At 48.7% G+C, this 25,970-nt stretch overlaps 1 protein-coding gene across 1 annotated transcript; it reads right to left on the bottom strand.

Annotated features, from left to right (window-relative positions):
• Window positions 1–1,857: 1,857 nt before the first annotated feature.
• TAS1R2 (taste 1 receptor member 2) lies at window positions 1,858–24,001 on the bottom strand (the record flags this gene model as incomplete). The annotated part of the gene is given in 12 exon segments (XM_081215680.1): window positions 1,858–2,063; window positions 2,066–2,309; window positions 2,313–2,518; window positions 2,521–2,568; window positions 2,571–2,783; window positions 3,246–3,369; window positions 15,448–15,654; window positions 17,861–17,916; window positions 17,919–18,108; window positions 18,111–18,611; window positions 21,133–21,433; window positions 23,820–24,001. Coding segments are annotated over 12 exon segments (2,478 nt in total).
• Window positions 24,002–25,970: the final 1,969 nt, after the last annotated feature.

Here is a 25,970-nt window from a genome sequence, read left to right as displayed (position 1 = left end):
GTGGGCAGTGGAGGAGATGGTGGAGGAAGCCGGCAGTGACTTAGCGGTTCATCAGTATCCACGGAGCACCTGCTCTGTGCCAGGCTCCAGAAAGAGGCTTAGGGAAGAGAAGCAGGGACCGTCCACGGAGAAGCAGCCCAAAATATGAAGGCCGTTGCCCCAAATCCCAGATGGCTCAAGCCAAGATCCTGCCACCTACCACCTTTTTTTTTTTTTTTTTTTTTTTTTTGCGGTACGCGGGCCTCTCACTGTTGTGGCCTCTCCCATTGCGGAGCACCGGCTCCGGACGCGCAGGCTCAGCGGCCATGGCTCACGGGCCCAGCCGCTCTGCGGCATGTGGGATCTTCCCGGACCGGGGCAGGAACCCGTGTCCCCTGCATCGGCAGGCGGACTCTCAACCACTGCGCCACCAGCGAAGCCCCCACCCACCACCTTGAAGCATGAAAGAGGTAAACTCAGGACAAGGACTCAGTCCTGCCCTCCCAGTGGCAAATAAGCTTAGGGAAGTTGTTCCTGCCAGGGTTGGCACTGGCCAAGCTCTCAGTCACTCCCAGGGGATTTCTGAGAAGGCCATCACTGCAGTTATGGATTCTTCAGGGCCCCCATCTCCCTGCCTGAGTGCACTGAGGCTCTGACACTCCCTCTCCCAACTTGGAGCTGGGTGCACCTGAGCTGGTCACTCACCCTCTCTGGGCAGGCAGCAGTTTGGAGGCCTCAGCATGGAAGTTGTGGCTCCCTGGTGAGCTGTCAGAGGCCAGGTCTGACCCCTGAACAGGGGAGACAGGGCCCCTCCTGCAGCTAAGGCCCTCCATCGGCGGTGGTTGGCATGCGCACAGCCACACCCAGCAGAGCAGCCTCTCCCGGGTTTGGCAGTGCCATGGTACCCAGTGGCTCTGGAGCACGTGAGAGGCTCAAGCACCCCATAACAACACCCAGAATTTACTGAGTGAGGGCCAGTTTCCAACAGAGGCTAGTGCCATGGACTAGAAGATATACCACGGACATCAGGGTGTAAAAAGGAAACACAGTCTTATTTTGCCCCTGATGGTTCCAGGGACATGTGAATTTGCAACGGTTGGCATTTGCTGAGTACCTAATATACGCACTTTGCACCCCTTATCTCTGATCCTTCAATGTTCCCATTTTAGGAACGGGGAAGTGTAGGCTCAGGGGCAGTAAATAATTGGCCCAAGGTACACAGCTCGGACGTGGCAATGCTGGGATTGAAACCAAGGTCTCCAATTCCACATCTTCTTAGGGGACCCCCGGAAAACAAGAAGGAAACTCATTCGTTTCACCCAAGCGAGGTTTATTCCCGAGCATTTATGGGCTCAGCCGTACTCAGAGACAACAGAGAAGCGGGGATTCGTGTTCTGGGGGAATCTCGGGGATGAGACGCGGACACACGGGCAGCTTGTGAATGAGGCAGGGCCGCATTATTTGAGCTCACATCCTCCAACCCCAGCCCAGCCCTCCAGCAGGCGTCCCTTCACCGTGAACCTGCAGGTACCCCCAGTGACCACCAGATGGCGCCTGTAGGCTGCCAAACTGTACTCCGTCCTTGGAGACCAACAGGTCAGCTTGGGTTGTTTTTCTAGAATGGGGTGGCATTGCCTGGCAAGCTAAACAGCTCGAGGGAAAGGAACGAAGGACAAATGTATCTAGGCACCCATCGCTAGATGGGTAAAAATGGCCAGGACGCAGAGAACCCACGAGGAACGCCAAATCAGATACCAGGGCATGTTGGTAATCGTTGGGGGTGGCTTCCTTGCATCTGTCTGGAGTTGAACAAGCAAGCCCCCGGCCTCCATCTCCCAACGCTGAGGTCCTCATCCCAATGGGCAGACGATAGGAGTGCTAGTCCTTCCCCATGGTGTAGCCCTGAATCATGCTGCTGAAGTAGGCTGGCATGTTGCGCTCCAGGTAGAAGAGAATCATGTAGCACTTGGGGCCGAAGTAGCCCAGGGTGATGCCCAGGAGGTAGACCACAGTGACCAAGAGGCCCAGGATGGTGACCAGCACCCCCTCGTAGACAGACACAAAGGTGCAGAGGAAGACGGAGAGGTGAAGTAGAAGGTCATGCAGAAGGTGATGAACTTGGCCTCGTCGTAGTTGGTAGGCAGCTCCTTGCCTATGTAGGCGAAGCCGAAGCCCAGCACGGAGACGAGCGGGTCCAGGCTGGGGTTGATCAGCAGCCCCTGGTGGTAGCTGGGGTTGCAGGACAGGGTCGTGACCTTGGGGTCATCAGGGTCAGTGCGGCCAGTGGGGTTGGTGGTCACGGGCTGTATGCTGCTCCCCACGATGACTGTCTAGAGCACTGTGATGAATGCCACGAAGACAGAGGGCCCATGGTAGCGGACCCAGAAGCCACAGGCACGTGGGAGGCGTCTGGTCATCTTGAAGATGCAGATGATGTGGAAAGAGAGCACGGTGATGCAGGAGATGCAGACGGTGAAGCAGAGCGTGAGGAAGGCCTGGAGGCAGAGGCACGTGGAGACCATGGGCGGCCCTACATACATGGGACCACCACGTATGCCATCAGCTGCGGCGTCAGCATCAGGAAGCAATGGGCCCCCCAGCCAAGCGAACCATGGGCATCTGAAACTGCCTCCAGAAGATTATCAAGATGGCCAGGGTGCTGAGGAAGCCCAGGGCAGCCAGCACGACCACAGTGATGGTGGGTGCCTCATGCCATTCAAGGAAGGCCAGCTGCCGCTTGAAGCAGGAGGTGTCTTTCCTGCGGGACCACTCGTAACTTGGGCAGGGCTGGCAGTCGAATTCACCTGCAAGAGCCCACAGCAACTCCCATCAGCTGAACCTGCCTTCTCAGCATCTACATCCACTAGGCCTGCACTGGGCCAGGCCACGGCAGGAGAAAGAGAGAGAGAGAGCTAAGGGCGACCAATGCTCACTGAGTCCCTTACACCCCCTGACTCATCAACTCCTGACAGCAACCCCATTTCACAGATGAGGAAACTGAGGCTCAGCCAGGTAAAGTCACAAAGCCAGGAAGTTATAGAGGCAGGATTTGAACCGAGGACTCCTTGACTCAGAGTCTAATAACTATAATTCCTTCCTCCCAAGACCTCACCCTCTGGTGGGAAAGACATAATCCTTGGCCTTTGGACACTTACGTACCATGGGGGAGACCCCAGAGACCCTGCCAAAGGTGAAGGGCCCTGGAGACCACTCCCCTCCCAGGGCAGGGTAATGGCAAGGCAAGCATGTGGGCCCATGAATCATACCTGCAGCTCGGTTGAGGAAGGTGCCAGAGAGGCAGTGAATACACTCGAAGCAGCAGGGGTGGATGCCAGCTGGCTTCTTCTTTTGCCCAGGATGGCAGTCCTTGGAACACATAGACACAGGGATCTGGAGGGAGGAGAGCAAAAGACACTGAGTCCTCTTTCCCACTTTCTGGGGGCTCCCTTACCCTCTCTAACTCATCCCCAGCAGGATGCTCAGGGGAAGGGAAATGGCTTCTGTCTGGGAGGGGGAGGGGTGCTGGGATTGCCACTAGAACTGGACCTCTGTAGGCACCTTCTTAGTTTCGCCCAGCAAAGACCTAATCCACCTTCTTTGGGTAACAGCACCCAGCTGTTGAGACAGAGACTTTCTGAGGTTGCTGAGTGAATAGGATATAACTCTGGAGCTGCTAACAGCCTGCTGGTTTCCAGGGGGAGAACATGCCTGAGGAAGGATCTGGGAGATGGAGAGAGTGAGACCCTGGATCCAGCCTTGCCTGACGCTTCCTCTTCAGGTCAACTCCTGGAATTTTCAATGATGTGAGGCAATAAACTAACTTTTTGCTTATATTGCTTTCTGTCACTTGCCACCAAGAGTCCTAATTAACACATCTTTTATGGAGGGGCAGGGGTTTTCAGGTGAGCAAGAGCAGGTAGGCAGTGGCCATGTCTATTGCTTTTACTGCTATATTTCTTTTTTCTTTTTTTAAAAATAAATTTACTTATTTATTTATTTATTTTTGGCTGCGTTGGGTCTTCATTGCTGCATGTGGGCTTTCTCTAGTTGTGGTGAGCAGGGGCTACTCTTCATTGCAGTGCACAGGCTTCTCATTGCAGTGGCTTCTCTTGTTGCGGAGCACGGGCTCTAAGCATGTGGGCTTCAGTAGTTGCGGCACGTGGGCTCAGTAGTTGTGGCTCGCGGGCTCTAGAGCACTGGCTCAGTAGTTGTGGAATGTGTAGTAGTAATAATAGTAGTAGTAGTAGTAGTAGTAGTAGTAGTAGTTGCTCCACAGCATGTGGGATCTTCCCAGACCAGGGATCGAACCCATGTCCCTTGCATTGGCAGGCAGATTCTTAACTATTGTGTCACCAGGGAAGTCCCTGCTATATTTCTAGAAACTAGAAGAGTGCCCAGCAAAGAGGAGGCCTCCAATGATTGTTTGTTTGTTTGCTTGTTTGTTTTTTGCGGTACGCGGACCTCTCACTGTTGTGGCCTCTCCCGTTGCGGACCACAGGCTCCAGACGCACAGGCCCAGCGGCCATGGCTCACAGGCCCAGCTGCTCCACAGCATGTGGGATCTTCCCGGACCGGGGCATGAACCCGTGTCCCCTGCATCAGCAAGCAGACTCTCAACCACTGCGCCACCAGGGAAGCCCCAATGATTGTTTATTAAATGAGTGAATGAATTACAAGTAGAGGAAACAGTAAGAGCAATGAGGTGGGGGAGAGGATGGGGATGGCATTTTTGGGAAGAGGGTGTGTCCGAGCCTGGCTGAAGTCAGGCTGCAAGGGGAGAGGGTGGGAGAGGGTGGAAGACTGAACTATGACACTAAAAATGTAGGGGTGGTGGGAAGCAGCCATGGCTCTTGAGTGGGGAGTGGCCTGATTGGATTCGGGTTATATAAAAATCATTCTGACAACCAATGAGGAGGGTGTTGCAAGAGTACACAGATAAAGGACCAAGGGCCCAGACAAGAGGAGCCATGGTAGGACCACTCGACCTCAGAGCCCTTCTCTTCTGGCCTCTCAGAGATCACCTGCTTTCCTGTTCCACCCCTCTAGTCTCTCTTGCACATGCATCAGATGATGTTTCTGGATGTCTTGTTCGCTCCCTGAAACCTCATGGAAGAGCCTCTCCATCAGCCAAGTTAAGTCTGATCCCCTGCCAGCCTTCCCTCTGTAGTGTTTTCTGCCTCCTGTGGGACCACACACATGTGCAGGCATATGCACACCAACACACACACACACACATACACACACCCCTTATCCAGACCTACACCCCACCATTCCCTTGCCATGTATTCTCCCCCTCCTCCAAATTCATCTCTACACTAACTCTGAGCCCCTAAGTAACCAGATTAATCCTACCTCTTACCCATGGAGTCTCAACCTGATATTCACACATTCATTCATTCAAAACATATTGAGTACATACCGATGCCAGGCACCGGAAATATAGCTGCGAACCAAATGAGACAAAGTCTCTGTTCTTATGAAATGAATATTTTCATGGGGAAGAGAGACAACACACATATAAATTTGTGATACAACAGATGGTGATAAATATTGTGAAGGAAAATAAAGCCATGCAAGGGATATGGAAAATGATGGAGGAGCTGATTTCACTTTCACATTGGGTGAGAGGGGAAGGAAGGCCTCATTCAGCAGGTGACATTGGAGCAAAGATGTAAAGGCTGGGAGGGAGCAGGTCATGAAGATATCTGTTTAGGCAGCAGGGACAGCATGTGCAAAGGTCCTGCGGTTGGGAGACTTAGCATAGTCGAGGAGCAGCAAGGCCAGCGTGGCTCTAGCAGAATGAGCAAGAGGAAGAACAGTGGATCTGTTCAAAGAGTTGGAGTCAAAATACTTTGGCTTTTACTCTGAATGAAATGAGAAGCTACTGGAGGATCCCAAGCAGAGGAGTGACAGGATCTGACCTTCATTTTAACAGGATTGCCCTGCCTGAATATAGATCAAGAGGGGTAGTGGCACAACAGGAGACCAGGCAGGGTGTTATTGTAATAGCCCAGCTGAGAAATGGTGGCAGTTCTGACTAAAGAGAGAGCCGTGGAAGAGGTGAGAAGTGGTCAGATTCTGGATGTGTTTTGAAAGTAGGCTGGACAAGATTTACTGCTGGGTTGGATGAGAAAGAAAGCAGTCAAGGATGACTCAATGCTTTTGGTCAAACAACAGAAAGATGGTGTTGCCTTTTACTGGAATGGGAAGACCGTGGGGGAGCAACTTTGCATAAGCAGGTGAATATTTGACTTAAAGTTGAGGGGAGAAGTCCAGTCTGAAGATATAAAATTGGAAGTTATAAATATATGGATCATATTTCCAGCCCTGTAGACAGAGAAGAGAATAAGTCCATTGGCTGACCTCTTGTACCCTCCAGTGTTTAAAGGTCAAGGGGATAAGGAGGGACCAGGAAAGGAGACCTAGAAGGAGTAGTCATAGCTGTAGGGGAACCAAGAGAGAGACTGGTCCAGAATTCAAGTAAAGATATTGTTTCCAAAGAGAGGAAGTAATCAGCTGTGTCACACCTGTTCACAGGTTGACTACGATGATGATGGTTGGATTGGCAATATCTAGACATCAGTGACCTTCACAAAAGCAGTTTCAGAAGAGTGATGTGGTGGAAAGCCTTGTTGGTGTAGATTCAGGAGAGAATGGGGAACTTCTGGTTTCTGGTCTGGCATGTAAGGAGCTTGGAAGTCATCACCTCCATCCTCACAACAAGGGAAAGGCTGAACAAGCTAAAAATCAACAACCCTTCTTAGGTCCAACAGAGAATTGGGGTCATGGGGCAAACTACAGATCCCAAAACTGGGGAGACAGGTCACACAAAGAGTCACAGCTTAGCAGGAGCAAGAAATGCTGCTGGAGGCAGCAACGGGTAGGAGCTGCTAGAGAGCAAATGACCAGCTGCTGGGACTGAGCTCAGACTAGCTTGAGAGAGACCTCTAGGGGTGCATCCTTAACCTCAGGAGCCCCACTAGCTTCTCAGGGTAAAGACTGCTCTCCAGCAAGGGGAGAGGAAAAAGCAACCATTCTGAAATACACCCAGAGCATTCTGTTCTCCTTAACAAAGGCCTGCCCTCAAGGGAAACTATTTTACCACAGCTGAATTGACATAGGGGAAAGGAAGTACCCAACTGCAGCCCCCCCTCTAGCCTTCCTGTCTCACCGAAGGTGGGGAGAGCTGAGAGGCACGTGTGAAGGGCACAGCCCAGGGCAGAGGCTTAGCAAAGAATAAAACCTGGTCACAGATGATTCCAGAATTCTTCCCCTCCTCCCACATCTTACCACCACATCATTCAGGCTCCTGTATAATAACAGGGGATTACAACTAAAAGAACGGCAAGGCTCAAATTCTGTTTAGGAAGGAGTCTCTAGGGAAACCCAAAGCCAGCAGGGAAGACCAAAAAGGGGAGACATTAGAGGAAATTTTAGCCTCTGACACCACAGCTATGGCAAAGAGTAAACATAGCCTCACTCCTACCCAAATAAACATAAAACCTCATGCTAACATTTATTTACCTCAGTTCCTTTAACAAATACATCATGTCTGGCTTTCAACAAAAAATTACAAGGCATGTTAAAAGACAAAAAACAAAAGTCTGAAGAGACAAAACAAGCATCAGAATGAGACTCATATATGGTAGAGATTTTCCAATTATCAGACAGGAAATTTAAAATAACTATGATTAATATGCTAAGAGCTGTAACTGAAAAAGTGAACAACATTCAAGAAAAGATGGGTAATGTAAGCAGAGAAATGGAAACTGAAAGAAAGAACCAAAAGGAAATGCAACACATTTTTTAAAAACCTATGGTAGGGGCTTCCCTGGTGGCGCAGTGGTTCAGAGTCTGCCTGCCGATGCAGGGGACACAGGTTCGTGCCCCGGTCCGGGAAGATCCCATATGCCGCGGAGTGGCTAGGCCTGTGAGCCATGGCCGCTGAGCCTGAGCGTCCGGAGCCTGTGCTCCACAACGGGAGAGGCCACAACAGTGAGAGGCCCGCGTACCGCAAAAAAAACCCCAAAAAAACCTATGGTAACAGAAATAAAGAATGCCTTTTATGGGCTCATCAGTAGACTGGACACAGTTGAGGAAAAAGCCAGTGAGCCTGAAGATATATCTATAGAAACATCCCAAAGTGAAAGCGAAGAGAAAAAAAAAAGTGAAAAAAAGAGAACAGAATATTTAAGAGCTATAGAACAATTGCAAACTATGTAACATACATATAATGAGAATACCCAAAGGAGAAGAAAGAAAGGAACAGAAGAAATATTTGAAGGAATATAGGCTGAGAATTTTATAATTATTAATGACAGATACCAAATCACAGATCCAAGAAGTTCAGAGAACACCAAGTGTGGGATAAATACTTTTAAAAACTACTCTTAGGTATACAATATTCAAAATGTAAAAAACACAAAGATAAAGTCTCAAAGGAAGCCGGTGGGGGGGGGCGGGAATACCAACAAAAACGTTTACTAGGGAAAAAGAAGGACCTTTATAACAATAAAAGGGTCAATAGATCAAGAAGATATAATAATTATAAACAGATATGCACCTAACAAGAGAGCCACAAAATACATGGAGCAAAGACCATCAGAATTAAAGGGAGAGGGACTTCCCTGGTGGCGCGGTGGTTGAGAGTCCGCCTGCCGATGCAGGGGACACGGGTTCATACCCCGGTCCAGGAGGATCCCACGTGCCACGGAGCGGCTGGGCCCATGAGCCATGGCTGCTGAGCCTGTGCGTCCGGAACCTGTGCTCTGCAAAGGGAGATGCCACAGCAGTAAGAGGCCTGCATACCGCGCAAAAAAAAAAGAGAAAAAAGAATTAAAGGGAGAAAAGAAAATTCAACACATAATATTCCCCAGTAATAATTGAAGACTTCCATACCTCACTCTCAATAATGGATAGAACAACCAGACAGAAAATAAGTAAGGAAATAGAGGACTTGAACAACACAATAAACCAACCGGATTTAACAGATATACATAGGACACTCTACCCAACAACAACAGAATATACATCTTCTCAAGTGAACCTGGGACATTTTCCAGATAAGGACAGACCTTATGTTAAACCATGAATTAAGTGTGAATAAATTTTAAAAGATAGATATCACACTAAGTATCTTCTCTGACCACAATAGGATGAAGTTAAAAATCAATAACAGAATGAAAACTGGAAAATTTACGAATTTGTGAAAATTAAACAATGCTCTTACACAGCCAACGAATCAAAGAACTCAAAAGTGGGATTAGAAAATACTTAAAGATGAACGAAAATGAAAACACAATGAACCAAAACATGGGATACTGCAAAGCAGTGCTAAGGGGGGAATTTAAAGCTATAAACACTTACGTTGGAAAACAAGAAAGATCTCAAATCAACAACCTAACTTTACAGCTTAAGGAACTAGAAAAAGAAGATCAAACTAAACCCAAAACTAGCAGAAGGAAGGAAATAATGAAGATTAAAGCAGAGTGAAACAAATTAGAAAACAGAAAAATATTAGAGAAAATCAATTAAGCCAAAAGTTGGTTCTTTGAAAAGATCAGCAAAACTGACAAACCTCTAGCTAAAATGGCTAAGAAAAAAAGAGAGGATTCAAATTACTAAAATCAGAAATGAAAGTGAGGACATTCTTACTGATTCTACAGAAATAAAAACAATTATAAGAGAGTACTATGGGCAATTATACACCAACAAATTGGATAAACTAGATGAAACAAATTCCTAGAAACACAAAATCTACTAATACTAAATCATGAAGAAATAGAAAATCTGAATAAACCTATAACTAGTAAGGAGATTGAATCAGTAATCAAAAAATCTCCCCACAAAGAAAAGTCCTGGATCTGATGGCTTCACTGGTGAATTCTACCAAAAACTAAAGAGGAAGGAACTCCCCTTAACTCATTCTATGAGGCCAGCATCAATCTGATAATAAAGCCAGTCAAAAAGACTTCAAGTAAAGAAAACTACAAACCAATATCCCTTACGAATATTGATGCAAAACTTCCCAACAAAATACTAGCAAACTGAATTCAGCAGCATACTAAAAGGATTATACACCATGATCACATGGGATTTATTCCTGTAATACAAAGATAGTTCAACATATGAAAATCAATCATTGTAATACACCACATTAACAAAATGAAGGGAAAAAAAACACATGTTCCTCAGTCATAAGAAAGAATGAAATTTTGCCATTTGCAACAACATTGATGGACTTGGATGGTATTATGCTAGTGAAATAAGTCAGACAAAGACAAATACTGTATAGTATCACTTATATGTGAAATCTAAAAAATACAACAAGCTAGTGAATATAACAAAAAAGAAACAGACTCACAGATATAGAGAACAAACTAGCGGTAACCAATGGGGAAAGGGGAAGAGAAGAGGGTCAATATAAGGGTAGGGGATTAAGAGGTACAAACTACTATGTATAAAATAAGCTACAAGGAAACATTGTACAACATAGGGAATATAGCCAATATTTTATAATAACTATAAATGGAGTATAACCTTTAAAAATTGTGAATCACTATATTGTGCCCCTGTAACTTATATAATATTGTACATCAAGTATACTTCAATCAAAAATAAATAAATAAAATAAATTTAATAAAACACATGATCATCTCAGTTGATGAAGGAAAAGTATTTGACTCTTTCATGATAAAAAAACACTCAACAAACAAGAAGTAGAGGAAAACTACCTCAACATAATAAAAGCTCTATGTGAAAAGCCAACAGTGAATATCATATTCAATGGAGAAGGACTGAAAGCTTTTCCTCTAAACTCGGGAACAAGGCAAAGATGTGCAGTTTCACCCCTTCTATTAACACAGTACTGGAGGTCCTAGCCAGAGCAATTAGGCAAGAAAAATAAAAGTCATCTAAATTGGAAAGTAATCAATAAAATTACCTGCTCACAGATGATATCTTATATGTTAAAATATCCTAAAGATTCTGCAAAAAAATTGTTAGGACCAATAAGTGAACTCTGAAAAGTATCAAGACACAAAGTCAACACACAAAAAAATCAGTTGTTTTCTACACACTAACAATGAATAATTCAAAAAGGAAATTAAGAAAATAATTCTATTTACAAAAGTATCAAAAAGAATAAAATACTTAGAAATTAACCAAGAAGGGAAAGACTTGTACAATGAACACTACAAAACATTTCTAAAAGAAATTAAAGAAGACATAAATAAATGGAAAGACGTCCCATGTTTACGGATTGGCAGACTTAATATTGTTATGATGTCAATACTACCCAAAGCAATCTACAGATTTAATGTAGTTCTTATCAAAATTCCAATGAGTTTTTTTTTGCAGAAATACAAAAACTGAAATTCATATGGAATCTCAAGGGACACTGAATAGCCAAAACAATCTTGAAAAAGAACAAAGCTGGAGGAATCACATTTCCTGACTTCAAAACTTTCTACAAAGTGGCAGTAATCAAACAGTGTGGTACCAGACTAAAGAGACACACAGACAAATGGAATAAAATAAAGTCCAAAAATAAAACCTCACATATATGGTCAAATGATTTTGACAAAGGTTTCTAGGCCATTCAAAGGGGAAAAGATAGTTTTTTTAAGCCAATGATGCTGGGAAAACTGGAAACCCACAGGCAAGAGAATGAAGTGGCCTGTACTTAACATCATATATAAAAATTAACTGAAAACAGATCTATGACCTAAATGGAAGATCTAAAACTATAAAAACTCTTAGAAGAAAACACGGGGCAAAAGTTTCATGACACCGACTTTGGCAATGGTTTCTTGGAGATGACACCAAAGGCACAGGCAACAAAAGAAAAAATGGTCAAATTGGACTTAATGAAAAATTTTAATTTATGCATCAAAAGATACTATCAACCAAGTAAAAAGACAACCTATAGAGTGGGAGAAAATATTTGCAAAAAAGATATACAAGGGATTAATACACAGAATACAGAGAACTCCTAAAACTCAACAACAACCAAAAACCCAACCTGATTCAAAAATGAAAAAAATAGACTTGAACAAACATTTCTTCAAAGAAGATGTACAAATGGATAATAAGCACATGAGAAGATACCCAATATCAGTAATCATTAGGAAAGTGAGAATCTAAACCACAATGAGAGACCACTTCACACCCATTAAGATGGCTGCTATCAAAAAGACAGGAAATAACAAGTGTTGGTGAGGATGTAGAGGAATTGGAACAGTGAGCTTCTGTGAACTTCTGGAAATGTAAAACGGTACAGCCACTGTGGGAAACATGGTAGTTCCTCAAAAAATTAACAATAGAATTAACCTATGATCCAGCAATTACATTTCTGGGTATATACTCAAAAGAAATGGAAGCAGTCTTGAAGAGATATTTGTATACTCCTATTCATAACAGTATTAATTTCACAATAGCTAAAATATGGAAGCAACCCAAGTGTCCATTATGGATGAATGGATGAGCAAAATATTATATATCCATAAAATGGAATATTATTCAGCCTTAAAAAGGAAGGAAATTATGATGAATGTTACAACATGGATGAACTTTGAGGACCTTATGCTAAGTGAAATAAACCAGTAATAAAAAAGACAAATACTGTATGATTCCACTTATATGAGGTATCTAGTGTGGTCAAATTCAGAGATAGAAAGTAGATTGGTGGTTTCTAGGGGCTGGAGGAGAGGGATGAATGTTTAATGGGCATAGAGTTTCAATTTTGCCAGATGAAAGTATTCTAGAGATGGATGGCGGTGATGGTTATTCAACAGTATAAATGTACTTAATGTTACTCAACGGTCAACTTAAAAATGGTTACGACTGTGGGGCTTCCCTGGTGGCGCAGTGGTTGAGAGTCCGCCTGCCCATGCAGGGGACACGGGTTCGTGCCCCTGTCCGGGAAGATCTCACATGCCGTGGAGCGGCTGGGCCCGTGATCCATGGCCGCTGAGCCTGCACGTCCGGAGCATGTGCTCTGCAATGGGAGAGGCCACAACAGTGAGAGGCCCGAGTACCGCAAAAAAAAAAAAAAAAAAAAAAAAAAATGGTTATGACTGTAAAGTTTATGTTATGTGTATTTTACCACAATTAAAACATTGGGAAAAATCTTTTAAGATGGTAACATTTATGGGTTTTTTTTAACCATAATTAAAGATAAGTTTTTTAAGTAACAAAACTTATGAAATACAATGAAAGCAGTACTTAGAGGGAAGTGTCTAGCTGTCAATGCCCACATTAAAAAAGAAAGATCTCAAATCACATTCACTACCTTGTTGCAGAGTTGTGTACTCTGCTACTGTCTGTCATGACAGGATCCACATGGAACTTGATCACTCTAGAAGACGTGGGTCCAGCAACCAAAGGGTGGAAAAAGGATTGGCCACACTCATCATTCTTTGCAGAGGCCCATTGTAGAATCAGGGCTTCTCATCTCCAGAACCTTAGATTCTGCTAGAATAAAGCATGGTCTCCAAAGGGGGAATACTCCCACCAGCAGACACAATAGGGCTCTGTGGTTATCACCTGGTCATTTAGGGGGTCTCATGCCAGCAAACGAGAAAGCCAAGAAAGGAGAGGTAAATGACCTGGATTAGTGGGAGGGGCTAGGAGTGCTGCTAGGGGTAGGAAGGCGTAGGACTGGGATCCAGGCGATTCCCCAAGGTGGCACTTGGTGCTTCTAGCCCAGTGATGACTGCTACTAGACAGCCACCGGACCACAAGCCAGCGAGGACAAGGTGACAACAGCCTCTGACACCTTGGGAATGAATGTCTGGATCACCCCACATGCCAGTGACCTACAGCAGCCAATGGCTGAGGGTGAAGGAATCCAGAATGGACGGTGGCAGAAAGAGAGGGATGAATCAGGTCCACCCGGGGCCCAGGGCAGCAGCAGGGCCCGTGGCTGGGTTCACTCGACTCCCCTCATGCAGAGACCAAACTGGCTGCTCTCTGCCCAGGGGCTGCAGGGTGAGACGCCCAGCTGCTGGGCATCACACGAGCGTGACCTGGAAATGCCAGGGAATTCATCCCCCCTGGCACAACCCTTGACCACTGAGAGATACGGAGCCAATGGATCGGTGCCATCCTCTGCCCACCCTTGGGGACCGTTCTAAAGTGACTTCTGAGAAGGTTCAGGTAAGACTGACATCCCATGGCTCACAGCAGCGTCCAGCTTGAGAACATTCCCTCATACTGGCTTTCCCTCTTTCCCTGTTAAATACTCCCCAGCCTCCTACTCCTCTTCCCCCAGATCATATCCTGGGATAAACCATCTGCACATCAGCCCTTGTCTCAGGCTCTGCTTTCTGGGGGAAAGCCAGGCTAAGACACTTATTTGTTGACTTGTGTCCCTTCAAAATTCCTGTTAGAGTCCTAACCCCAGGACCTAAAAATGTGATCTTATTGGTAAGATCACTGCAGATGTAACTGGTTAAGACAAAGTCATACTGGAGGAGGGCGTGTCCCGACTCCAATGTGACCGATGTCTTTATAAAAGGGGGAGATTTGGAGACAGACACACCCACGGGGAGAACACCATGTGAAGATGAAGGCAGAGATCTGGTGATTCAGCAGGAGCTAAGGAAAGCCAGCAAATCACCAGGAGCCGAAAGAAGGGCCTGGGACAGAGTCTCATTCACAGCTCTCAGGAGGAATCAACCCTCCAACACCTTGATCTTGGACTTCTGGCCCCCAGAACTCTGAAACAATATGTTTCTGTTGGTTAAGCCCCCCAGTTTGTGGTCCTTTGTGATGGCAGCCTTAGCACACTAAAAAGACACCAACCCAATGTATTCCATAAAAATCCCCAAGAAGCTCAGAAACTAGCAGCACCCAATGCCTCTGGAACAGGGGTCGAGTGGGGGTGGGGAGAGTGATGAAGACTCTGAAAAGTTTTTGGATTCCCTCCCTCACCCCCCCAGGGCTGGGTCTCTATCCTTCCCTCCCCAGCAGCATTCTGACAGCTTATTATAGAAAGAGGGTAAAACAAAGGAGCTTTAGACTGACAGATGTCGGACACGGTAGAGAGCAGAGCTATCATCCCCCAAATGTGAGTATTCCTTGATAGGGTGTAGCCTGAATGCTGTATAGAGAGACACAGAGAAGCTGTGTGCCCTTAGGCAGGTCATGCAACCACTTTGTGCCTTCAGTTTTCTAACGCATAAAATAGGGAGAAGAGTAGCCTCTATTTCCCAGGGTTGGCATGAGAGTTGAAGTCTTTAACACATGTGTGTCCTGAGCCCCTCGGTCCTGAGAAGCCAGAAAGCCCTGAACTTGTACAGTTCTCCATTAGAGGAGAACGGCTGGTACCCCAGACAGTACACCCACAAACAGAGATGCCACCAGCTGTCCAGAACGAATCCCAGGTAAAAGGGTCCTTGCCACCTCAGCATGAGCTCTGGGGCCCAGCCTCCAGCCCCCTCCCCCACCCCCCTCCCAAGAGCTGACCATGCTGTTAGGGGTGTGCCAGGAGATGTCACAAATGTCCTTCAGCTGCCGCTTCGACGGCTGGTAGGAGGCGATGCTCTGGAAAGGGTTCTGTCTCAGGTCCCTTTGCCACTGGATGACCTCCAGGTGCAAGGACAGGTCCCCTTGCTCATTGAAGATCTGGTGGCCCAGGACGGTGAAGTTGACCTTCCAGATCTCCGGAAGTAGCTAAAGGAGCCGGAGGGAAGGGAAGGGAGCTGGCATCAGAGGTTGGGCCAGACCTGGGAGAAATGCTACCAGCCCACGGGCCTTGATTTCCAAAACTCTGAAAAATGTGGCAGTTTGGAGGCAGTGGCTGAGAGCTCTGGCTTTAGAGTCAGATGCACCTGGGTTTAGGCATCAGGTCTACCACCTGCCATGAGGCCTTGGACCTGGCACTTAACCTCTATAAACCCCAGATTCCTCTTCTGCAAAGTGGGGGCCAAAATGGCCTGACCTTCTGGGCTCTGAAGCAATAAATGAGTGAATCTCCATTAGGGGCTCAGAACAGTGCTTGGAAAATAGTCACCTCTCATCTCCTGCTGAGATGTCAATATTATTCCTTTTCCCTGGAAGTCACTTCGGCCATCCCTCTGGGATCCAATATGGGGGGTCCAGAGTCCACTATCTCTCCCACCTACTGGGGTCTCCCCTGCCCCCTGGGTCCTGCCTGCTGCCCCACACTTTGGAGCCAACTCTCTTTTCAGTCCCTCCCCACCCCATCCCCCATCATTCTCACTATGCAGAAGCTGGTATGAACTAGAACATGTTAGGACATCCTTTGGCCTGAATTCCAGTCCTAGCTCTGTCCTAAATTTGCTGTGTGACTTTGGGCAAGTCACTGAACCTCTCTGGGCTGATCCCAAAAGGGCTTCCCGCTTAGTTATCAAATCAATCTGGCTCCTAGGTCTTTCCCCCATAAATGAGAGAGTCTATTGGACTACATCTTGGGGGCCCAGAGCTCACCTCACCTCAGGAACTGATAGACAGATAGCCCAGGGATTTGATCTCTAGCCATCTCCCTGCCCTGCCGGGAGAGTGAGGACCTGGCTGAAGTCTCTTTCGCGTGTGCACAGGTGGCTGGGTCTGGGAGCAATGGTCCTGGGAGCTGAGAGTGGGGAGGCTCCATGCCGGTGGTCAGCCTGAGGATGAGGATGAGGATGGCAATGGCCCCTGGGGAGCCAGCACTAGTGTCCATGTCACACCCCTGCAGCAACCTGGCCAAGCTGGGCTGAGGAACCTGGATTCCAGGGGTCCAATACATGGGGCCAGAAAGCATTTCCCTGTAATTCTCCTGAGTAGGCGGGGCCTATTATTGGCAGGGGCCTGTGTCTCTCCGGGCTCCCCTTTTGGGTCTGAACCTTGATTCCCCTTCCTCACCTAGCCCCACCCCCAACCCCAGCAGTGGCTCTACCCCCAAGCCCCAACCTCTCTCCTAAGGCCAGACACTGGTGTCAGAAACAGAGGAGGAGACACTCAGCTTCTACTCTGCACCAGGTAATGTACCTACATTATTATTAATCCTCATAATCACTCAGCAGCATACATATTACTCCTTCTGTTTAATAAATGAGAAAGCTGAGGCTCAGAGATATTAAATAACTTGCCCAAAGTTGCACAGCTAGTGGTGGCAGAACTGGGACTTGAACCCAGGCTGCCTGATTCCTAAGCTCTGCTCAGATCATCACCACCTGCCTCCTAACAGATGGGCTGTGTCAGAGATGCCTGAGGGGTATCAGGGGAGAATAAAGACGGGGATGGGGGGTGGCTGAGCGATAGAGTCGGCAGCTGGTTCCAAACTCTGAGAAAGTCAGTGAACCGTTTAAGCAGAGATGTGTAATGCTGAGTGGAAAGCGTACATCTCAGGTGTGTATCTCCTCTTCTCTTCTGGATCCTCAGTAAAACCTCCTACACCTTCCACGGGCCCAAGGTAGGGTGTGTGTGTGCCTGTGCATAAACCAGGAAAACACAGCTTTAAATTCCAGGCCTGAATCTAGGTGATGCATGCAGAACTGGGACCATGAACCTGAGAGCTGATGGGAATACACAAGCTCATCCCCAGGGCCTCCACCCTGGAGAGGCTGCGGGGAGAACTGGGGCTCCGGCCTGCGGGGATTCATTCTAGGGAATTTCACCCAAATCTCCAAGGACAGACTATCATGGATGGTGATGATTAAGTTAGTTTTTTTAAAGGAATTTTGTTTTGTCACCACGAAGGACTCCTGTGTGTCTGGAGGCAGGGCGTGATCCACGGCCTCTCCCACCCATTTGCCCAGAACCCACCAAGGGAAGGGGAGGATAGAGCAGAGCAGTGGGCAGCTCTGCGGTCTCCATGGCAACCATGGACTCTGCACCTGCTCCGTGGGGCCCTGGCTTTCCACAGGCCAGACGTCACCTGCCAAGGGTAGACCACCTCCTTGTGGCAGCCGGTCTGGTTGCAGCCCAGGAGGCAGAGTACACGCTGTAGACCACGCTTTCGCCAGAGAACGTGAGGATGGTGTTGAAGGACTCAGTGGTGTCCATACAGGTGTCACACTCCTGGCTGCAGGTGGCCCCCAGGCTGCTCCTGTTGTGCGCCGGCCGGCTGACCTGGAAGCGGCGCACGTGGAACTCACTGAAGCCCGGGATGGGCACACTCTGCTCTGGGTGGTGATGCCCAGGGTGGGGATGCCCAGGAAGGTGCCTGTGCGCTGCAGCTGGGTGAGGTGGTGCAGGACCGGCTCGATGGCCCAGGGTTTGCAGGCGACCCACACTGCACCCGTGGAGTTCTGGCGCAGAACCTCGCGGAAGAAGTTGAACAGGGCCAGGTCTTGCGAGGACACGGCCACAGCACGTGCCGTGCTCTGCTGTAGCTTGTCCAGGATGGCCTCCAGGCTCTCATGCTCCTGCTGCGTCATCGTCAGGTTAGGCTGCGGCATGGGCAGCGTCTCCCGGAAGGCGACGCAGATGTCACAGTGGGCCAGGCACTCGCTGAGCAGCTGGCTGTGGCTGCAGCCATAGTCATCGCTGCTTGTCAACACAAGGATCCAATTCCAGCGGAAATGCAGCATCAGCTGCACCATGGCCTCCATTTGGTGATGCACACCTGGCGCCGTGCGCAGCACCGCTGTGAAATGCAGCTGGTCATTGATGGCACTGTAGGTGATCTGCCGGAGGGGAGGGTCCAGCAGGTATTAGCGAGGGCCTCACAGGGTCCGCCCCCCAGGGGGGTTCCACCCACCACCATCATCCTTATGGCATTTGAGGAGCACATAGTGCCAGCCACGCCCAGGGCTAAGTGGTTTAGTCCACCATCATCATGGACGTCACAGTAATGACCATGAATGAGGACCTACTATGTGTTGGACCCTGAACTAGGTGGTTTACTCCATCATCACCATGGTCATTACTGAAATCACATTTCACAAGAATCTATCATGTGTCTGGCCCTAGGCTAGGTGCTTTACGTTAACATCATCATGATTATCCTTGTAGTAACACTTACCAAGCACGTACTGTGTGCCATGCCCTGGGCTAAGTGATGTACACCATCTCACGATGATCATCAGCCTGGTAGCCTCTAGTGAGCACCCACCACATGACAGGCCCTGGGCAAGATGCTTCTCGTTGATGTCAGCCCCACCTCATCCTTTAGCAGCACTGTTGACCACCTACTGTGTGCCAAGCCCTAGGCTAGGTGATTTCCATCATTAGCATTCTCATGATCTAGTAACATTTATTGAGTGCCTACTGTGTGCCCCTGAGCATAAAGCTTTCCTCCTCACCATCACCATCCTCAGATTAGTCACATTTCCTTCTGCAGCCTCTGGGATGGCACAGTCTCGGTTTTCTTCCCCTTTCACTGGTTGCTTCTTCTCCTCTTCTCTATGACCTCTTGACCTTGGAGGACCCCAGGGCTCAGCCTTCAGTCCTTGTGTCTCTCCATCTGCTCCCCTTCCCTTGGTGATCTCATCCAGGCTCCTGGCTTTAAATACCATATCCATGCTGACAACTCCCAATAGCCCTGCCCTGGACCTCTCTGCTAAATTTCAGACTCATACCTGCAACTACTTCCTTGACATTTCAAACTTAACGTAGCCAGAACTGAACTCCTGTCTCCCCTGAACCTGCTTCACCCACAATCTCCCCATCTCCCTCTGATGGTGAATCCATCCTTCCAGTTACTCAGGCCAAAACTGTAGAGTCCTCATTGGCTTGTCTCTCTCAAACATGCCACCTTCAAGCCATCAGCACATCCCATTGGATCTACCTTCAAAGTGTGTCCATTCAGTGCCTACACCTCCCCACACCATCCTAGTCCAGCCACCATCATTCCTGCTATGAGTTACCCCAATATCCTCTCCCCTCTCCCCTCTCCAATCTACACTTAACGTGGCTCCAGGGCAATCCTGCTCACACTCATACCAGTCACGTATTCAAGACCCTCCAACAGTTCCTAATGCCACTCAGGAAAAGCCAGAGTCCGTCAGTGGTCCCCAAGGGGCTCCATCATTGACCCCAGCCCTTACCACTCTGATTTCATCTCTTTCTCTCCCACTAGTCCCAGTTCTGCTCACCCAGTTCCACGGACACACCAGGCACCTCCCAGCCTCTGCATTTGCTGACCCCTTGTCGTGGATGCTGTTCTTCCTCCTTCACCCGCTTCAAGCCTCCATCCAATCTCCCTGTACCCACTCCGCCTGCCCGCCGACGTGCCCCACCTCCCTTAACCTTGACTTGACTTTTCCTTTTATCCATTTCACTTCTCACTTCCTATCATCCTATATCACATACTTATTTATATTGATCGTCTCTCTCTCCCCACTGGAAGATAAACTCTATGAGGGCAAATTTCTGTGCATTTCCCCAGCTGCATCCCCAACACCTACAGCAATACCTGGCACAGTCGGTGCTCGATAAATATTTGTTAAATGAATGAAAGAATTACTTCAATCCTGGACTAGATTCTTCACATAAGAATATTAACACTGATTGAGCACCTACTCTGAGTCAGATCCTTGGTGCTTGATATAATAAAAACAACAGCAAAAATTACAGTATTTGTAACTACCCACTGTGGGCCAAGTTTTGGGCTAGCTGTACTTTAATGAGCAGATATTTTATGCCAGTTCTGGACTATGCCTTTTTGATCATGATGGTGAAAATAGTTAGAATAGCAGTAGTAATTCTATAGCACTTTTTTGAGGACCTGCTGTGACGCAGATTCTGTGCTAGGCAATTATATAGGATAATATTGAGCACTTTCTGAGTTTTTATTCTCATGCAAGATGCTTTACGTAACAACAGTAACATTATTGACTACCTATTGTGCACTAGAAATTCTTACCTAAATTGAACGCTTTAATCTTCAGATAGTCCAAGGATGGGACTCTCATCATCCCACTTTAGAGATGGGGAAACTGAGGCTTGGGAAAGTTAAGAGGTTGGCTCAAGGTCTCAGAATGGCCAAGACTCAGAGGCAAGATGCACACCGAGGTCTTTCTGCCTCCAAAGCCTGAGCTCTTAACCAATAGGCTGGCTACCTTGCCAGGGCTGGGGTGGATGTCCTGACCTTCCTTCTGCTACCCGATCCAACACCCCCGGGACAGGTGGGGGTGGTGAGTCCTCAGGAAAAGCACTCGGCTGCCCTCCTTCCCAGCCCCTTCCCCCAGGGCCCAGGGGCCTCACCTGTGGAAGGAGAAAGAAGGAGAGGAAGTGGGCCACGGTCATAGGGGACTCGGAGTTGTCAGGGCCGGTGATGGCCACCACGCAGGGTATGTAGTGGTTGTAGTCTTCCTGGATGGGCAGGAAATAGTCATCCTGTGACAGGAAGTAGAGCACAGGATGGATGTTGTTGGACATGTAGCAGGTGTCCACCATCTCGTAGCCCAGCAGCACACTGGGCAGCAGGCTACTGCCATTGTTGATTTCCTGCACTGCAAAGCGCATGGCCTGCATGAGGTTGTAGCCCAGCACCTCCATCTCGTACCTGGAGAGGCCGCAGTAGGATGGAGTGGGCAATGGGTCCAGAGTGAGGAGGGGAGGGGAGGTGCGGGGAGGGGAGAGCCAGCCTGTCCCTCCTGCCTGCAGTAGGAAAGCCAAGGCATCGCCCAAGAAGGAACCACTCCAGAGGGTTCTGGCATTTTTACCACATCATTTTCACCATCCCACAGCTCTGCGATCACCATCGTCCCTATGACCACCTCTGACGCTATGATCTCTGTGGCCACCATCAGTCACTACCACTGCCACCAGTACTACCGTCTCTATGACCTCTATCATCACTCTATCAATGTCCACCAATGTGACCACGATTACCCACCATAGCCTGCATCATCACTATCATCACTGTGACCATCAACACCTACTATTCCTATTATGGGTATCATCACCACTGCCATCACAGTCACCCCATGTTTGTGACCATCATTATCGATACCACTACCATCATCACCACCACCACTATCATCATTATCATCACCATTACTATCACCATCACCACCACCATCACAACTATCAACTTCACTACCACCACCATCACAATCACCACCATCACCACCACCACCACCACCATCACTATCACCATCACAATCACCACCACCACCATCACTGTCACCATCACCACCACCACCATCACTATCACCATCACCACCACCACCACCACCATCACCATCACCATCACCACCACCACCATCACTGTCACCATCACCACCACCACCATCACTATCACCATCACCATCACCACCACCATCACTATCACCATCACCACCATCACTGTCACCATCACCACCACCACCATCACTATCACCATCACCATCACCACCACCATCACTATCACCATCACCATCATCACTATCACCATCACCACCACCACCATCACCATCACTATCACCATCACCATCACCACCACCACCATCACCATCACCATCACCATCACCACCACCACCATCACTATCACCATCACCACCACCACCATCACTATCACCATCACCACCATCACTATCACCATCACCACCACCACCATCACTATCACCATCACCATCACCACCACCATCACTATCACCATCACCATCATCACTATCACCATCACCACCACCACCATCACCATCACTATCACCATCACCATCACCACCACCACCATCACCATCACCATCACCACCACCACCATCACCATCACTATCACCATCACCATCACCACCACCACCATCACCATCACCATCACCACCATCACTGTCACCATCACCACCACCACCATCACTATCACCATCACCATCACCACCACCATCACTATCACCATCACCACCATCACCATCACAATCACCACCACCACCATCACTGTCACCACCACCACCACCACCATCACTGTCACCATCACCACCACCACCACCACCACCACCATCACTACTATCACCACCGCCACCATCACCAGTATCACTACCACCACCACCTTCACTATCACCATGACCACCACCATCACCATCACCACTGCCACCACCATCATCACCGTACTCCATTTTCCTTATCACCAGTATTACTACTACCAACATTGTCAACATCACCATCACTTCTATCACCACCATCATTTCACTAGACTCTCCACCATCATCACAAGCATCAAAATATCCAACATCATGCTTAGTACAGTCACCCTCACCATTCTCAAGCCAGCATACAATCTTCCCCAACATCTTATAAATGGTTCATTTCTTATAGTCAGGCTCTAATCATCTTTGCACTCTCCTTCCTTTCTCTCTCTTTCTCAGAATGCCTCGCCCTCTCTGCACAAGATCACTGTTTTATAATCCCAGACTGGCTCCAGTATCCCAGCCTTCATGCCTGCCCGAAGGTGGCCCACTCAATCTCTGAAAGATGCTGCCACCCCAGTGGGTTCACAGGGGATGGAGTGCAGAGGAAAGCCCCCCCGGTCCTGGAAACACCCCTGCCCACCCAACGACAGCCCTGGGAAAATACAAACCTTCCTTCCAGTCTGAGAACCTGCCTCCCAAAGGTATAACAGCCGGGCCTTGGCATGGACTCACTGGGAGTCCTGCTGCTGCCAGAGGGAAGGGGGTTGGTTTTGATGGTCTCTAAGACCCCTCTAGGCTCAAACATCCCATAAATCTTTAGTAAGAGACGTGACATTGAGACACCAGGTTTCAAAATTTCAGGACATAGTCACCATAGATTTTAATAACACGGACTGTGCCGGGCCTCCCTGAGAGCCAGTGGGGTGCATCCAGGATGGGGGTTCGGCAATGAATGAGGAAACTCATTCTGACCCGTTGGTCTTGGCTTGGCCTCCCCAGGGCCACAAGACCAGCCTCGGCTCCCACCCCGCCCCCACCATCACTTCCAGCCTCACACTGGAGACTCACTCATTGCACTTGGGCACCTGCAGGTAGTTGAGGTGGACAATGCCCTTCACGTTGGCATGGAGGGTGAAGAGGCCACCCAGGAGGTAATCCCCAAGCAAGTGGAACTCCGAGTTCTCAGTCAGCTCAGCCAGGGCCCGCAGCAGGAAGATCAGAGAGCAGACCACCCTGCCCTGGGCTCCCATGGCTGGGAAGTGGAGGTCCCAGAGGTGACTTTGCCTTCCTGGAGAGCTGGCAACCTAACACCAGGGGATTTGCACAGACATTTACATATGGGTCCTGTCGCTGTCCAAGGAGCAGGAAAGCACCCAGGACAGGTAGAGAAGTTTGAGGGCTCTGAAGGAAGGGGAGGAGGCTGGGATTAGGATGACCCCTTCTTAGGGCACAGCAGAGCCTGGGTGGTCCAGGAGAACCCCATTTGGCAGTAGACAGAGCATGTCCTGCTAACCTGGCCACACCTACGCCTTCTGCCATTTAGATGAGGTCAGGTCACATCTCCCTGATGTTTCAAGCATTTGGGAGTAAAGAACATAGAGGCTCCCATCAGGAGACGGAGTAGGGGGGCAAATGGAGCCCACACTCCAGAGCCTGACCAAGTTGGGGCTGGCACGTGGTCATGTGTCCCGCCCCTGACCCATAGTAGTTGTTCCAAAACAGCAGCCACTGATACTAAGAACCAGGCATCACGCTGAGTGCTTGTTACTCACCATCTCATTTCACACTCACAATAACTGGGACTATTACTAACCCCATTTCACAGGTGAGGAAACTGAGGCACAGAGAAGTTAAGAAACTCAGTGTTGGGCTTCCCTGGTGGCGCAGTGGTTGAGAGTCCGCCTGCCGATACAGGGGACACGGGTTCGTGCCCCGGTCCGGGAGGATCCCACGTGCTGCGGAGCGGCTGGGCCCGTGAGCCATGGTCGCTGAGCCTGTGCGTCCGGAGCCTGTGCTCCGCAACAGGAGAGGCCACAACAGTGAGAGCCCCGCGTACTGCAAAAAAAAAAAAAAAAGAAAAAAAGAAACTCAGTGTCGTTTGCACAACCAGCAGAGCGGCAATTCAAATCACACAGCCAGACCTCAGGGCCTGGCTCTTAACCTCCATGCCATATTACATCACGAGCACCTTGCTTTTGGTAAAAGCAGCAGAACAGCAGCAAAGAGATTGGGAAGTGGGAGTGGGGGAGGGGGGCCATCTGTCAGCCCAATAATCCATCATCACCTCTGCAGAGGGAGCCCCCTCTAGGTATCCCCCCTTGGATCCAGGACCCAGGGGCAGCGGTGTTGGCAGAAAGGAAAGTTGAATATTCCTAACGTTGAAGGTGACTGCCCCCAAGGAGTGGAATGGAGGGAGACAACTCCAGCAAATCAGGGACCTGTTTTAATCAAAGACCCTTGTCCACGGAATGCTGTTTTGGTCCTTTCCTGCCCCAACAATATGTCCTAGCAGGAGCCTTGGGGGTCTGCTATAAAACGCCCAGCCTAGGTGGATATGTCACAGGTCTGAATGCTGCTCCTGGGGCCAGGCTCATGGCAGGAGGAGGCTCCAAGGGACAAAAAGGGGATTGGAAACTCAGTACTGTCGCCCTGACCACCCCTGCCAAGCCCCGATCCTCCTTCAAGGGCCAGTTGGAGCCTCACCTCCTCCTAGAACCCTTTCCTGGTGCCAGTTCACGGGAACCACTTCTGCTCTGCGCTGCAGTGACTCTTCCATCTGTATCAGCACTGAGCCCCTGGTAACAGACCTACATCATTGACCAGCTCCTGCTGACGTATGTGTCTACACTCGAGGAACACTGAGGCAGCATGACTCCAGCCGGCCTGGACTGGACATCAGCTCTGTGTGCTGTGTGAGAATGGGCAGGTTACTTAACCTCTCTGAGCCTCTGTTTGCTACTGAAATAGGAATAATAATCCTAGCCTCATGAGATCGGTGTGGGGATTAAATAAAAAGGCATGTGTGAACTGCGGGGTGCAGGGCAGACCCCGGAGAAAGGTGAATTTGCCAGAGTGCGAGATTGTCCTTTCTTGTAGTGAAATGAACTGCCCCGGGGGGCACCCCGGGCTCTGAGCCCAGCTGAAAGAGCCCAAATCTTCTTGAAGTTACCCTGAAAGATACTGGCTGTGTCTTTAGCAACTCCAGAGGGAGCACCCCCT

Source organism: Mesoplodon bidens (genome assembly GCF_964165515.1).
Source record: "Mesoplodon bidens genome assembly, chromosome: 2".
Classification (NCBI taxonomy): domain Eukaryota; kingdom Metazoa; phylum Chordata; class Mammalia; order Artiodactyla; family Ziphiidae; genus Mesoplodon; species Mesoplodon bidens.
The sequence above is the reverse complement of the archived record's forward strand: the minus strand, read 5'-3'. Positions and strand labels throughout refer to the sequence as shown.